At 40.3% G+C, this 15,679-nt stretch overlaps 1 protein-coding gene across 1 annotated transcript; it reads left to right on the plus strand.

Annotated features, from left to right (window-relative positions):
- Positions 1-1,495: 1,495 nt before the first annotated feature.
- kcnk2a (potassium channel, subfamily K, member 2a) lies at positions 1,496-11,692 on the plus strand. The gene is made up of 9 exons (XM_026378566.1): positions 1,496-1,755; positions 3,206-3,312; positions 3,428-3,540; positions 5,322-5,412; positions 6,055-6,172; positions 6,884-7,044; positions 8,641-8,827; positions 8,924-9,063; positions 10,618-11,692. Coding segments are annotated over exons 1-9 (1,257 nt in total). The 5' UTR covers positions 1,496-1,754; the 3' UTR covers positions 10,957-11,692.
- The last annotated feature ends 3,987 nt before the right edge of the window (positions 11,693-15,679 follow it).

Genomic DNA, 15,679 nt, shown 5'->3' on the forward strand with positions numbered 1-15,679 from the left:
CTGCTAACATCTTGAGGCCAGACTTGTTTCCGACTGCTCGATGTAAGAGAACAGGGACTAATCTGATTTAGTTGTCTGGTCTGAATTTCTGCCTCCACTAAGCAGCAGGTGTGTAGATGAATTTAGTCAGGTGAAGTGAGACAGTGACTCCTCTCGTCTTCACACAGAAGCACAAACGTGCATCAACACATATGCAACACTCATCATATCCCCGTCTCCACACAGACACACAGTCAGTCAGACACAGAGAGACAGTTTCTATTATTAGCCATAAAATTAAGAGTGTAATTAATGTTTACATGTTGAAGTCATGAGGTGGAAACATGAACACTTAAACTGCTATTAATTTCTCATCAGTGACCGAGAGACAGAAAAAGAAGGTGGGAGAGTGGGAGGAATGGAAAAACGCTACGAAACTTCAAAGTCAAGAAGAAATAATTCTGATTGGAGTCCATAATAAGGAGGACATGAAACCGATTCCGTGCAGATCATCCACAGCAGATATCTACAACTTTTCAAAACAACTGTTTCTGACCCAGTTGCTCAGACGCCTGTCGTTCAGCCTGTCCCAGTCCCCTCTCACCCTCCTGCTCAGGACTTCTCATCATCTTCTCCTGTCTTGAGATGATTTTAATCTTCCCAGAAGAACATAAAATAAACTGTGACCACAGCAGTACAGTTCAATATCCTTAAGCAAATAAGATGGACTTGACTGTGGGGAATGAGCATGACAATAAACCAGCTTTGTGTCCACTCACTGAGTTTATAAAACCTATACTGGTTAAACATTTGTTTCATGCTACAGAATAAACACACTGATCCAGCTATCGCTTAGTTTGTTTTCCAGTGGAAATGTACATGTACTACACCGTCAGACAGCATCAGTTCCTCCACTTCTTCTAACCAGTGGTTGATGCCTCAGGTGGGGTCACAAGATAGATGGGAGGAGCTGTGAAAAGACTCAAATTACCATCTAATCTGTCACCTGAAGACTCAAAGTGCACTGAGCCTCTTAAAAATACGCATTAAAACCACCACCTCTCCACCTTCTTCGTCTCTTTCTGCTCTAGTAACATGTTTGTTGTTTTTCTTTGTATTTATTCTTATATCAGTTTCCCTCAATCTTTCCACCTGCGTCTTTCTCTGTGTTACATATTCTCATATCGTGCAGACATGCAGATTTTTACATTAAAAAGTCTCAGGAGTTACTTTTACACTGTGTTGTAATAACATAAGAGGTGATTCTTCCTTTGTCATTTTGCAGGTGCATTTAAACGACAGGTTGGTGCAGAATAACCAAATCACTTCTATGCGTAAACATGAAATAAAATCACCACAGGCTCAGAGGGGCCTCCTCAAACGCTGTGGAAGACCTCTCTTGGTTCTGTGGACCCACCTCCCATTATCTCCACCCCTCCTCTCGGTGCTGCCCCACCGCTGCACCGGTGCGCTCAAAAAGCCAGAGCTCAAAGCGGCGCGGATGCTGCAGCGCAGGATATGGAGAGAAAGCCCAGAGGACACTGTTTAGCGTGACATGTGAAGAAGATATAACTGTCTGAGCGCAGCATCGGCGTGAGATCAGTCAAAGTATCAGGAGGAGAGGAGCAGGTTTAAAAAACGGAGCGTCTGTTCGTCCTCCCGCTCCAGCGCCGCAGGGAGGAGACACGCAGAGGAGGAAAGATTCCCCGAAACGCAGTGAGAGCGTCGGATGAGGAGAAGAGGAGAGCGGAGGGCATCGGATAGCACCGACAAGGAGTAAGTACAGAACTGGGAGCATGTAACTAGTATTTAGGAAGCAGGGCTGCAACTTATCCATAAGGTGGGAAACACCACTGATCACTGTCAGGATGCATTTAAAAATAAAGTCACATATTCTACTGTGAACTTAAGTAAAATAACCTTTAATTATATCTAAAACTCATGTCAGTGTTACACGTGTTACTTACTTGAGATGAAGATGTGTGGGTGGGTGAGAGACAAAGAAACAGAGAGAGAGAGAGAGAGACTGCTTCCTCCTGCACAGCTGCACCAACTCCATGTTTGTCTTTAAAATATTTATTCTGCTAAAACATTTCAACCTGCCAGACAAGCTACAAAAATGCTTCTTATAAACACATAAACATAAAAGCAAGTTACACTCAGTCCTGATGCTCATTCATCGTTGAGCTAAGTGACAAACTGTGGCATCATAGTTTTACTTCCAGTGTCTACAGTGCAAATATTTACATGTATAAATGATTCAGCTGTGTGCATTTGAACTGAGCTGCTCCGAGTGTGATGTTGTATGCAGATGATGCTGCTCTCTTCGCTGAATCAGAAAGGAACTATATATCAACAAATGGAGGATGGTTATAAACCAGTTTATTTATTTTAGGAAACATGGTAGAAAAAAGGAGTTTTAGATCTGTAACAAGAGAATAAATCAAAGAATCTAAATATCTGGGTTTCACTCTGCTCAGGGTGCAGATAGAAAGAGAAATAAAAAGGTTTGTTGATGACGTATGACTTACTCTAGTAAAACCATTCAATCAGTATCAGTATAAAGTCCTATATTCAAAACTTTACAGAGGTACTAAGGTGTTAGCATCAAAACATAGTGAGTTTGGTGAATGAATCCATAATAATACACTTAATTTATTAATGGATTATATCCTGTATCATAAATCTGCATCCGCACAGTAGCTAAAGCTGCCTCTGAGGTATAAAAGCAAAATGAAAATAATAATGTATTTAAAAATGTATTTAGTTGCTGTCCACAGTCAGATAAACTGAATTTAAACAGTTGATCCTGTGTTGTGTATTTTTGTTTCAGTATGTGAACACATACTTTCTCTTTTGAATTGTACAACACATGCAAAACTGAATTTTCTGATCTGGCACAAAGAGGTTTCACAGTGAAACATCTTTTATTCTGCAGACTTTCTGTATCTTCTAACACTAGATACACAGTTAACACATCCAGTCATTGCAGTGTGAATGGGAGGAAAAGTCTGAGGACTGAATGTTAGTGCTTAATTTAGGCTTTCGTCAGGATTCAAAGGCCATTTAAAGCACTTGTTAGTGATTTATTTATGAGTTATTCTAAAATTAACAGCTAAATGTGTTGACTGGAACATATGAGCAGCGACAGGAAAAGGGAGAGAAGTGTGAGGAGGGGAGAGAAGAAAAAATCAGTAGCATCTATTTTTCTTATTTCCCCCGACAGTGGCAGCTCCAGACTTATTGGACCCTAAAAATGCCACTCACAACACCAAGCCTCGCCTCTCCTTCTCCACAAAGCCCATCACCCTGACTCCCCGGGAGGAGAGAGAGGTGAGAGAAAACAGAAAATAGAAGTCCATTTTATTTTTATTGTCATCACAAGATGCCTTTTTCACAGTCGCTTCCCGTGTGTATGCGGATCGATTGATCAGTTGAAGTGTTGCAGGTGGTTGCTACAGTAATGAAGTGGAAGACGGTGACCGCCATCTTTCTGTTGGTGGTTCTGTATCTGGTGATGGGAGCAGCGGTCTTCAAAGCCCTGGAGCAGCCTCACGAGAGGTAGGCAGGTTAAAAAAACCAGATGTCTACCTGTCCGTCAGCTCACATCCACCCATCTATCCATCCACCCATCACACCTTTCTGTCTTCTAGATGTAAGTTACTCATTTAAAACATCTTTCTCCTAAAGACACACACAGTTGCAAAGACATAAACTATTCTAGGAGATGATACAAAACAGAAAAGAAACAAAATAAACACACAATAAGTTCTCCATCAGCTCCCTAATGCCCAAATCAAGCTGAAAACATCCCTGTTGTTTACTGTCCTGTAGGAGTCACGCTCCACCGCCTCAGGGTCCACACCCTACAGACTGAGACCAGTTCTTGCAGCTCAGCCAGTTTAGCCGTGGCTGAAATTAAATGAGTGAGCTGACAATTTTCCTATTAGATAATAATAATAATAATAATAATAATAATAATAATAATAATAATAATAATAATAATAATAATAATAATAATAATACAACTCTCTTCCACTTCCCAAAATGTTCCTTGACACACCAAACAAACCCATCACTCAGGACTGTGGGATGAAAACCTGGTCCACATGGATGTTTTCAAGGCTGCAGTGACTGATTATGTTTGACTTTAACACATGTATTAAGCTACAAGAGGGGAAAGTGGATCAACTTTATTTAATTTTTATTTTATTGTACAAATACTGATAATGTTGTAGGTTCACTTTTAAAAGCAGAGGTCATCTCAAGGCACGTTACAGTTTTTAAGTTTCAAGACCTTTATTATTTAGAAAACCCAACAACCTCACTGAGCAGCACCAGGAGGCAGTGGAGAGGAAAAACTCCTTTGGTAGGACCAGTAACTCTAGAAATATAGAATATAGAAGAGAAACCACAGAGTTAATGATATGCATTAACTATATATGGAATGATTTGGAATTTGAATGGATAGATGAGGAGAGGAGCTCAGTAGAGGTCCCCCAGCAGACTAACCTATAGCAACATAACTAAGAGATGGTTCAGAGTCACCTGATCCATCTCTAACTATAAGCTTTATAAAAATAAATAAAAAATAAAAAAGTAAAAAATAAAAACTTTATTTTAAGTCTAGTCTTAAATGTGGAGAGGGTGTCTGCCTCCAGAACCCGAACTGGGAGCTGGTTCCACAGGAGAGGGGTTTGGTAGCTAAAGGCTCTGCCTCCCATTCTACATTTGGAAACTCTAGGAACCACAAGTAAACCTGCAGTTTGAGAACGTAGAGTTCTGCTTGGAAGATGTGGAACTATGAGTTCTTTAAGATAAGATGGAGCTTATAAGGGATTTATAAGTTAGGAGAAGAATTTTAAATTCAATTCTGGATTTTACAGGGACCCAATGGGGAGAGAAGCTAACGTTGGAGAAATATGATCTCTGTTGTTAATTCCAGTCAGAACTCTGGCTACAGCATTTTGGATTAACTGGAGGCTTTTTAAGGAGTTATTGGGACAAACTATTAATAATGAATTACAATAGTCCAGTCTGGAAGTAACAAATGCATGGATTAGTTTTTCAGCATCACTTGGGGACAGGATGCTCCTAATTTTAACAATGTTTCTCAGGTTAAAAAATTCAGTTCTAGAGATTTCTTTGATGTATGAAGTGAAGGAGATATCCTGGTCAGTTTGGTCAAGTTTAATACTCGTTTAAGAGTTTAACACATTTGGCTAAAGGGGAAAAACTGCTAGTTTCGCATAATATGCTCTATCTCTCAGTTCACTTTGCTCTCTGAGATGCATCAAAATATCTCTCAGCTTCACCAACTTCCTCTCCTCTCGCTCCCCCAGCGCCCAGCGTTTGGCCATCCTGACCCAGAAGCTAGAGTTCCTGTCCAGACACTCCTGTGTGAACCAGAGCCAGCTGGAGGAGCTGGTCAAGGTGAGACTCGCCGCCCAGTGAATCTGATTTCAGTTCATTTATGTGCTGAATGTTGTTGTAATTCAATGCTGCAGCTGTGGATTCAGAACCACGGATAGCTCATACAGCGTCACAGGAATAGAAAGGAGAAAAGAGAGGTCTCTCTGATTTTGTTTGTCCTGTTCTGAACTATTAAAACTTCATAAGACTCCCATGTCTAACATTTTAGACTGGTCTATAGTGTTAGGCAGTGACAAATGTGCTCCTACATCAGTCTAATGCTTGTCTATAGACTGAGACTGAATTACTGAGTTTCTGTATTACTAAAATCTAATCAGATCTTCATCTAAGTCAAGAGAATTAACAGATATAACGTCCCTAAAATAAAGAAATTCTGATCTTTCATGTCTTTGCCTGCCCCACAGTCATTTTAGGTTTTCCATATTTCCATCTTTTATTCATCACACCACAAACACTCATTCTTTCCTGCACCGCTACAAGAAACGCATGGCTAAAAATCACCTGCTTAAATATTTCATGATAATATTATTTACAGCAGCAATAAAGTAGTACAGTGTGTGTTTTTAACTGGAATATAAAATTGAAAGTAAAAGCGTTTTACAGCTCTTGACCACGAATGTTTCTCTTTCTGAAACTCTGCAGCAAGTCGTGTCTGCAATCCGATCAGGAGTAAATCCTGCAGGAACACTGACCAACCACAGCAGCCTGTGGGACCTGAGCTCTGCTTTCTTCTTTGCTGGGACTGTGATCACGACCATTGGTAGGAAACACACACAAACAGCTCCCAGTGACCTTTACAACAACCTGCACAAAGAAACACGTCACCCTAACTTTTCTACACTCTCAAACAAAAGAGGTGAAAGTGACGACTGTGCTCACTTTGTCCAAACGTCCTCACTCACACTGCTCAAACTGCTCTGTGCTCGGTGAGACCATCGACTTTTGACTTACTGCTGAAGGTGGAGTTTCTTTTGTCACTGATTATAATAATAAATCTATAAACACACTACATATAAAAAACCAACAACCATCCCCAGGGGCACATATTTACTCAGTGGTTGCAGATGTGTGTGTGTATTCTTCTATAAAACTCTGCACCGTGGTGGTTCAGCGTCTATAAGCTACATTATTTAAGTACATTTATTTGTAAAATAAAATATATTAGTTTGCTAGTTTACATTTCAATTAAACTTTAAAGTCAGTCGTGCAACAAATGATAATAACTACATATATTGATTCATGTTACCTGTTGCTTTTATTTTCTGCAGCTCCCTCCTACTTTCTGTGTAGAGAAACAAACATTGACTTTACTTTTGTAAAAAGTCCAATCAGCAGGATCCCAGATCATGTGTATAACGTGTGATGTACAGAATGTGAAACGAACATTATGACACCACATTAGGTCAAGCAGCAGGTGACGGAGAGACAACACTCCTCTCACTCTCACACACTCTTTCTGTCCTCTCTGCAGGTTTTGGGAACATCTCCCCCCACACAGAAGGCGGAAGAATATTCTGCATCGTCTACGCGTTGCTAGGGATCCCTCTGTTCGGCTTTCTTTTGGCCGGTGTAGGAGACCAGCTCGGCACGATATTTGCCAAGGGCATCGCCAGAGTGGAGAAAATGTTTGTGGTGAGTCTGGAAAACACAGTCAGACCCAGGTGAACAGGCCCAGGAGAGTTCACACACGCTCATGAACTTTAGCTGTGACTTTAGATAAACATATACAAGCAATAACAGTTGATATGAACAAAGAGGTTGGTTTATATCACGTGTCATCGAGAACATTTTCACTTGTCTTAAATTTCTAAAGATTTCTCTCTGAGAAGTAATGAAACTTCACCAGGCTGCAAACTGCACAAGGTTTTCTTAAATAGCTTGTTTCAGACTGATGAATCTCACCTGTTCATGAGATTTGATCATTGCACAATCAACTAAAGTCACTTAAATGTCTGTGTGAGGCTGTTTGTTGGATTCATGAACGTGTCATGAAAGAGTTTAAAAAAGAACTTCACAGTTCAGAGATACGACGCTGTCTACAGGCTGCGCTGGTTCAGAAACAAGACAACATAAATACGTGGCTGATATTCATTTATATTTAGATGAATCTTCTCCAGCTGAGTGACATACTGAGCTTTTCATTAAAGGCTGAATTCAGGTGTGAAGTTACACAAGGTCAGTGTCTCAGCAGCCGACTCCAAAAAATCCAGCTGTGTAAATGAAGTGTCTCAAGATCAAATCAAGAATTCGCAGCAGGTCTACTCGTAATAGTTGTTAAACAAAGCCCACAGACTTTGTGTTCAAGTTTTATGAGTAATAAATGAGAATAATTTGCTTTGTAGTCTTGAATGAAACGAGCAGACGTGAATCATTTGCTCCTTCTGCTGCTCTCAGGACGCTCGAGTGACTCAGTAATGAATATTATGATTAAGGCTGAGGACAGAGGACAAGAGTTCATCGTGTGTGTGTGTGTGTGTGTGTGTGTGTGTGTGTGTGTGTGTCTGAACTCCTTATTGCTTTGTGCAGTCTGTGTGAGATGGCAGCTTCATCCTCGGAGAGGAGGAGGATTTCTAGTACACCCAAAGGACTCGTCTCGGCACTAATGTTTTTGCCGCTAACAGCAACTGGCTGTTTTAAGATCTCAGATTACTCTTTAACAATAGGCTGGATCTGTTGTTGTCGGCTGAATCTCTGACTGAAAAATCTCAAGAACACGTTTAGGGTGTGGCTGCATAGTGTAGTGGAGGGATCCCTAAAAGTGGCCCACCTCAATGGGGTCCTTAGGCGCCCTGCCTTCCTCACTTGTAAGTGAGTTTGGATAAAAATGTCTAAATGTAAAGTTTGGGATGGATTTCCATGAATTTTATTCATGATTCCCAGATGATAGATCCTAATGACTTTGCAGATCCTCTGACTTTTACTCTCTCTTTTCTTTCAACTCAAGTTACAACCTGTGTTTTTTCTCTTTCACTCAGTACATTTTTATTTATACTGATAACATTTTACACATTTTACACAAACCTCTCTCATATCTTTTAAAACTCTAATTTCACCGTGTTTCCTTTTAAATTACAATCTACAAGATCACAGGACACATATTTGTTGTCTGTCACCAACACACAGGCAGATGTGCTTAGTTTGCTTCAGCATCTTTGTGGAGAACTTGATAAACTGTAATGACTAAAGCATCATGTATCATATATGATCTCTCCCTCGCTCTCCCTGCAGCACTGGGACATCAGTCAGACAAAGATCCGCGTCATATCCACGCTGCTCTTCGTGTTGTTTGGCTGCCTGCTGTTTGTGGCGCTCCCAGCAGCCATCTTTAAACACATCGAGGGCTGGTCTGCGCTGGAGTCCCTGTACTTCGTGGTCATCACTCTGACTACCATCGGATTTGGGGACTTTGTAGCAGGTACAGACATGTTAACACCTGACGACAGAGCTCCATCTCTGTCGGCATCATACTGATCGTCAAGTGCTGAAACACAACGTGTCTCTATCTGTCTAGGTGGGTCAGAAATCGAGTACTTGGATTATTATAAACCAGTCGTATGGTTCTGGATTCTGGTGGGGCTGGCCTACTTCGCTGCCATCCTCAGTATGATAGGAGACTGGCTAAGAGTCATCTCCAAGAGGACCAAAGAAGAGGTACCACAGTCTTTTTCTTTTGCACCTTGTTTCTTTCACTTTTACTTTTCGCCCTCTCTTCCTTTCACCTCTCCTTCAGCACAGTGACATACACGTTATTTGTGTTATACTTGGCTACAGAGCCACGTCCCCGCCTCAGCGCTTGCCCTCCTGCTTAACTTCATTTCAATGATAACACTATTTTCTAATCTAATCAACTCAGTCTCAGGACATTACGGTGAGCATCTCCAGAGAGAGAGAGAGAGAGAGAGAGAGAGATCGGGTCAATAAAGTGGGATAGTGTCCTAATCAGAAGATGCATCTAAAACTGACAGTAAATTAACTAAGGAGTGAAACCACAGTTCAGTCGTGATGCATTCATAAAATGTGTGTTTTCACTAATGCTCCTTGTGGTTTCTCATGCTGAAGTCCTGCTGTAAAGCTAATGACTGAACTCGGAGTGGTCATGAGATGTGCAATATGAGATGTGCAAAATTGGCGTGTCACAAACATGAAACCAGCAGAAACACTAGCAGTGAAATCATCACTTTATTTAGTAGATCTGTAGTTTTATAACATGTAACTCAGTAATCCCTCGTTCACTGGGATGAATTTAGAGTTTATTCTGAATTTTCCAATATGTCTGCTTTAGAAATCAGATTTACATCTGTTGGTTTCCTGCAACTTAATCGTCTCTGCTGTAACATCCTGATCTGCTCCACCAGCATTATACACTTTCTTATTTTACGATGTACTCAGTTGTGTGTCTGTGTCACATTCTGCATGATTGGCTAATACGTGCACAGTCCTATTTGGTTGCAGACACATTGGTTTAATGTAATTGAGTTGACTTCCTGCTCAGTAACACTGTGGCTCCACTTCTCTCTCTCTCTTACTTTACTCGTATTGAAACACAGAGCAGTGCTGTAAAGACTGACAGTCGATAGTAGATCATTAAAGATCGTACCACTGCTTTATCAGCGTGCAGAAAAAGTCAACAGTCAAACAACTAAGGATAAATATAGACAAACACAGACATCGTAAAAAGGGAAATCTTTTAATCCATAAACCCAGTTACTGCATTCTACATCACCTCTCTGTCAAACGCAGTTAAATTAAAGGCGATGGGATGAATTGAAACGAGTAGACTGGAAATATTCTGCAGTAATAGACGTTTCTGAAAACCATTTGTGTTAAATTCCTTTAAATTCCCATAAATTAATTTTATTTAACAGGGACAGTGTTCAGTGAATGTTCCTGGACGTCCCCAGAATTAGATACACAGCTAAATGTCATCTAGAAGAAAATAACAATAAAAAGAACAAATAAAAAATAAATAAATAAAACATTTATGTTATTAACATCTTTTTATGCTAACATTATACCTTCATAAATAACCAATATTACAATATTATACTACTATTTTAACCTGTTAGACACTGATTCCTGGGGCATCTATCTGACTGAGCTATTCATTTATATACAGTATGTCTACATGTACATACAGTATATATTGTATATTCAACTACTCTGTGCAGTGCTTTAATAAATGTGTCTCCTTCTTTCTTCTTGCAGGTTGGAGAGATCCGTGCTCACGCTGCAGAGTGGACAGCCAACGTCTCAGCAGAGTTTAAAGAGACCCGTCGACGTGTCAGCGTAGAAATCTATGATAAGTTCCAGCGCGCAGCCTCCATTAAACGCAAGCTGTCCTCGGAGCTGGGATTTAGTCCTGCTCCTGAGCTCACGCTGCCCAAGAGGACCGTGTCGGTCAACTTCAACGACGAGCGGGACAAGAACGAGAAGGAGGCCGGGCTGCAGGGTCCGGCGACACCTCTGACCAGAAACGGGGGGTTGTTCGTGGACGGTTTGGACCCAGAGAGAGGAGATATGACCATCACTGAACACCTCAAGTAGAACCATGACGGTCAGCACCTTCCTAGATCCTTTCGAAGGCCTTTCCACCTGTTATCACAGGTGGCATCAGTGCGGAGACCAAATGAACCATTGTCTTTCACAAGTCAAGTGATGATGAGAGTGTGGAACTTTGTGATCCCAGCAGGGACCCACCCTGACCCCCCGAGGACGCAGCCTCTGTGGATATGTGGCAGCAGGACCTTTCACCTTTCACCACCGTTGTTCTGGTGGGAAAAAGACAAACCTGACCTTGTTGCGTCTGTCAGCTAAGTCTCGTTGGAATAAAATGATCATCAACAGTTGGAGTATAGAAAGTAATATTTTTACATACTGTACACAGAATATTGCAGTATTTGGTGCCACATGAATGCCCACGGTGCCTGGATGTGTTTGAAGCACTTCAGTATTTTCTTCTTCTGTTTTTTTTACTGCACAACTTGAACAGTGTAGTTGTTTTATATTTTATTTTACTGTTCATATTTTCGAGGCAGATGGAAAACAGGAACAGAGAGAGAAACACAACAAATGGAGTCGAACCACCTGCGGTTAAAGCACCAGCTGAGGACTGAGGTGCTGCAGAGTAACATAGATGTTACTTAAAGCATGTGGTTGATATCAAACTGTAATAGTAAGAAAGGGCTGATTGTGCTAAATGACTGATGAATGCAAAGATGTTGAGATTGTGTCAATGGGCTGAGTTAGAGTTCTCAAAGTTTTATAACCAGTACTCATATTTGTTTACTACTGGCGACACCTGTATCACAGACCTCATGACTTAATGTCAAATACAAATGTTCCTGGCTGATGTTAGCACTCAGATCATTTGTTAAAGTAGCAATAGCTCAGTGTAGAAATACGTTCTGCATTCAACATGTTACTTAAATAAAGGGTATTAGTTAAAAAAATATTCTTGACCTTCCAGATATAAAAGTACTTTTTATGCAGAATGATTAATTTCACATCAGTGGATAAAATGTTAGTGGATTCTAATGATTGATTCATTATTATTAGTGTTCATGCTGCGTGCTGGTAATGATTGAGGTTATTTAAACAGCGTTTTGATGATCCTAGTTTTACTTGTTTTACTTTATCTGGTTTGTCACCATGTACACACCTGATACTTTTTGTTACCACTTGTTATAGTGGAATTAGAAGAGTCACATGTTTAATCACAGCAGTGAACCATTGTTACGATCTTTTCTTTTTAAATCACATATTTTCACAACTTTCATAGTTTTCTAGAAAATGATTCTACTCTACAGGTTTAGTTTAAATAACTATTCTCATATATATAACTACAGTATATATAATATAAAATATATATAATATATATAATATATAATGTCGTCAACTTTTAGGTTTTGACAGAGGGCTTCGTTACATGTGCACATGTATATTTGCCAACTTCTTTTCTCAGTTTTATGGAAGAGACAGATAGTTTAAAAGTGCGGTACAGTAAGAAGAGATCAAACTGAAGGAGTTTGACCGGCTTTGTGGGATTCAGGCAGAAAAAGGTTCGTTCAGATAGTCGACCTACAGTAACACAGCTGCTCAGTGAACCTCGACTAACTGTGAGGAGATCTACTGAACTGCTGCAGTGCCTTACAGTCTCTGCTTTTCCTACGAAGCCGAGGACAAAGTATGAAAGGTTTTTAAGTGTATGAATTTGATTTAAAGGACAATGAGGTGATGAATCCAGTCTAAATAAAACCTAACTCGTGATTTTCTAATGGTTTTAATTCACATTTTTTAACGTATTTAGTCTGATTCCCCTTGTTAATTGTGTTGCAAACATTACTCTGCTGCTCTTTGTCAATTTTAAAAGATTCAATAATTTGCAGTTACTTTTTAATTTCAAGTTTTATTTACATTAAAGACACTTTATGTGCTGTGTTTAGATTATTGAGATGCAGTATGAAGACGTGACAGGTGGACATGGAAGATTTGTATCTGACAGCTAGATGAGGTTGAAAACCTAAAATAATGCCGACAGTGACAGACTGTGAAAGCAACTGAAACAGAACCGTTCACGCTCTGCATGGACATCCTAAATGAATCGATATGAAGATGTTTGTAATTTTGCTTTAGCAGCATTTTAAGGTTCTGTACGAAACACTAGTGGACTTACACTGTGTCTCTTATTGTTCTGTTTACTTACTAAGATAAGATATGAAACTAACTCTAAGACGTTTTCATTCTCTGCTAACGTGCTAGATATGTTAATGCCTTTTATGACTGACCATGAAAACTGTATTTTTCTACACGGTGTGTTTGAGAATTTCTGCACTGATGTGAGTCTGGGAGATCATATTGTAATAAAAATATTATCTGTAGAGCTAAACACAATGTAACAACAGTATTTTGTACAATATAAGACTTGAAAATAAACCAAATTTAATGGATTCCTCTGTTTTGTTCTATTTCAAGAGTATTTCATGTAAAAGCCAGACACCTCACACCTACATGACCTGAACCCTGTTTCAGTTTTCATTTCATTTTCAACACTGAGCTGCATTTAAGTTCTAATAAAGTAATTTCAAGAGTTGCCAAACTAAATTCAATCCCTACAATGACAATGCAAAGATCTTATCTTACCTGATGGTGCAGGCACTGAAAAGACACGTACACGCAGGTGTTTTGAAAATAACTGGAAGTTAGTTATTGTAGTTCAGCTGATGTGACCTGCTTATAAAATCAGACACACCAGAGGTGGCTGTGACACACAGCTCATGAAGACAATTAACATACTTAAACCCATTAGCAGCTAATTGCCACAATTTGCATGAAAAACCTCGCTCCTCATCGGACTCATAACCCCACAGGGTGTAAATTATTCTCAGTGTCCATCATGAATAAATGTGCATAAATTAAACACTTTTATAGTGTTCTATATACTATAGAAAACTCCAGAACTACTGGGAATGATCGTGTTTCTAGTTCCTCTTCAGTGAGCGATAATTGTATTATTAAATATTTGGAAGTAGATTAATCACTATTCTCTCTTCTCTCACACAGTTCACAGCCGCTGAACCACTAATTATTAGTGTTTAAACTTCCTGCATGATAGAGTGGTCTGATGAGTGTGACTGGCCAGTGGCAGCAGGTTTTATGATGCGTGACGTAAAGTTATCAAAACAGGAAACGCAGACCAGAATCAACAGCACACAGTCGCAAAGACACCGGCTCATTTCACCACGATATTTCCTCCATTTTAACAACCAGCTCATCCAGCTCGGCCAAAGCCAGAGGAACCAGTCTGGGCTGGAACCTCGGAGCTGGAAACAGCGTAAATGAAATCAGTCCTGTGTAGCTGGAGATACGGATGGTAGCTGCATAGTTAATGCATAATCAGACAAAGTTAAAACTCAATTAAGATGCAGGTCTCTACAGAAGGTTCGTGGTGTGTTAACTAGAATAAATACAAAAGTCTTTATATTCTACATTCACAACAGTAAACGTCTGTCCTCTGGTCGCTCCATTGGGACTGAATCTGCTGTAGGACACCGTCAGGGCTCACGTTACGCAAATTAAACACCAAAAACTAACAGCAACAGGAAAAATGAATGTGTTTCACATTGCACGTGAGTTTGTGTCACTCAGAACTGGAACACACGACTCGATTTGACAACAAGAACTGTTAAAACCTGAGGCAGAAGTGCAGTGCAAGCAACAGGTCTGTAACTGGTACACAGGAGTCAGGCAGGTAATCAACAGCACAGGCTCAACAGCTCCTACAGTATGTAGCATGTTCAACATGTAACCTAATAAAAGATTAGAAAATAATTCCCTTCACAGCAGCTTCATGGAGCCCAGAGCACCGGTTTTCATCTTCTCTTTGCTGCAGCTCAGTGAGATCCTCCTCCACAGTGATGCTCTTGTTCAATAAGTCTTTGAAAGTAATTTCTCTGAGGGGGTGGGGGGTGTTGAACTGAAGTCTCCAGCGTCTTTTCATGTTAATTCTATTGTAAAGGTTTCTATTTTTAGTTCGGTGCATGTAGGACGTGGGCTTCGTTTGTGACTTTAGTCGTGTCTGCCACACCTGCAAAAGTAAAAAGACCAAAAGTCCAGAATGATATTTTCCATTATTCTTACAGGCTGCGACCAGTCATCCTGCGCACCAGGACGTTTAGTTCATGATCATTTGTATCATTACGTCTGATTTTAGGGACTCTGCAAGATCTAGTTTGGATGAGTAGAAAACCAATCATAGGGTGGATCTATTCAGTGCTGCCTCACATGCTTATGGGATGAAAATGTTGGGGTTTAGTGTCTGGTCGATGTCTTCGGGATGTGAGACTCATTAAAACTAGCCTTGTTAGCCTTGCTGTGCGGAACCGTGCAGGATGTGGGTTTGGATTTAGGATTCAAGGCATCTACACTACTCTATGTCATGATTCAACTGAGTCACAGGTCCCACATTTACCATGAGTGGAGCGGAGCAGGACAGGTGCTGCACTCCCAGTCTGGACTACTGGACCACCTCACTCAGTCATGGGGCGACCAGCCCAGATGAAGTAAAGCTTATTCCAGATGTGCCACATTTTGCTGGTCCAACAGTTTACCTGATGAACTAAACCACGTGTCACCTAGAGACTGGTCCATGGCTCCATCCCTGTGCCTCCCTCATAGTAAAAAAAAATAAAAAAACTAGTTGATTTTCATTTATTTGTCATTATTTCCTTGACCATGGCACATTACATAATTCAAGACTGTGATGCTCCAT

Source organism: Anabas testudineus, chromosome 3 (assembly GCF_900324465.2).
Source record: "Anabas testudineus chromosome 3, fAnaTes1.2, whole genome shotgun sequence".
Classification (NCBI taxonomy): Eukaryota; Metazoa; Chordata; class Actinopteri; order Anabantiformes; family Anabantidae; genus Anabas; species Anabas testudineus.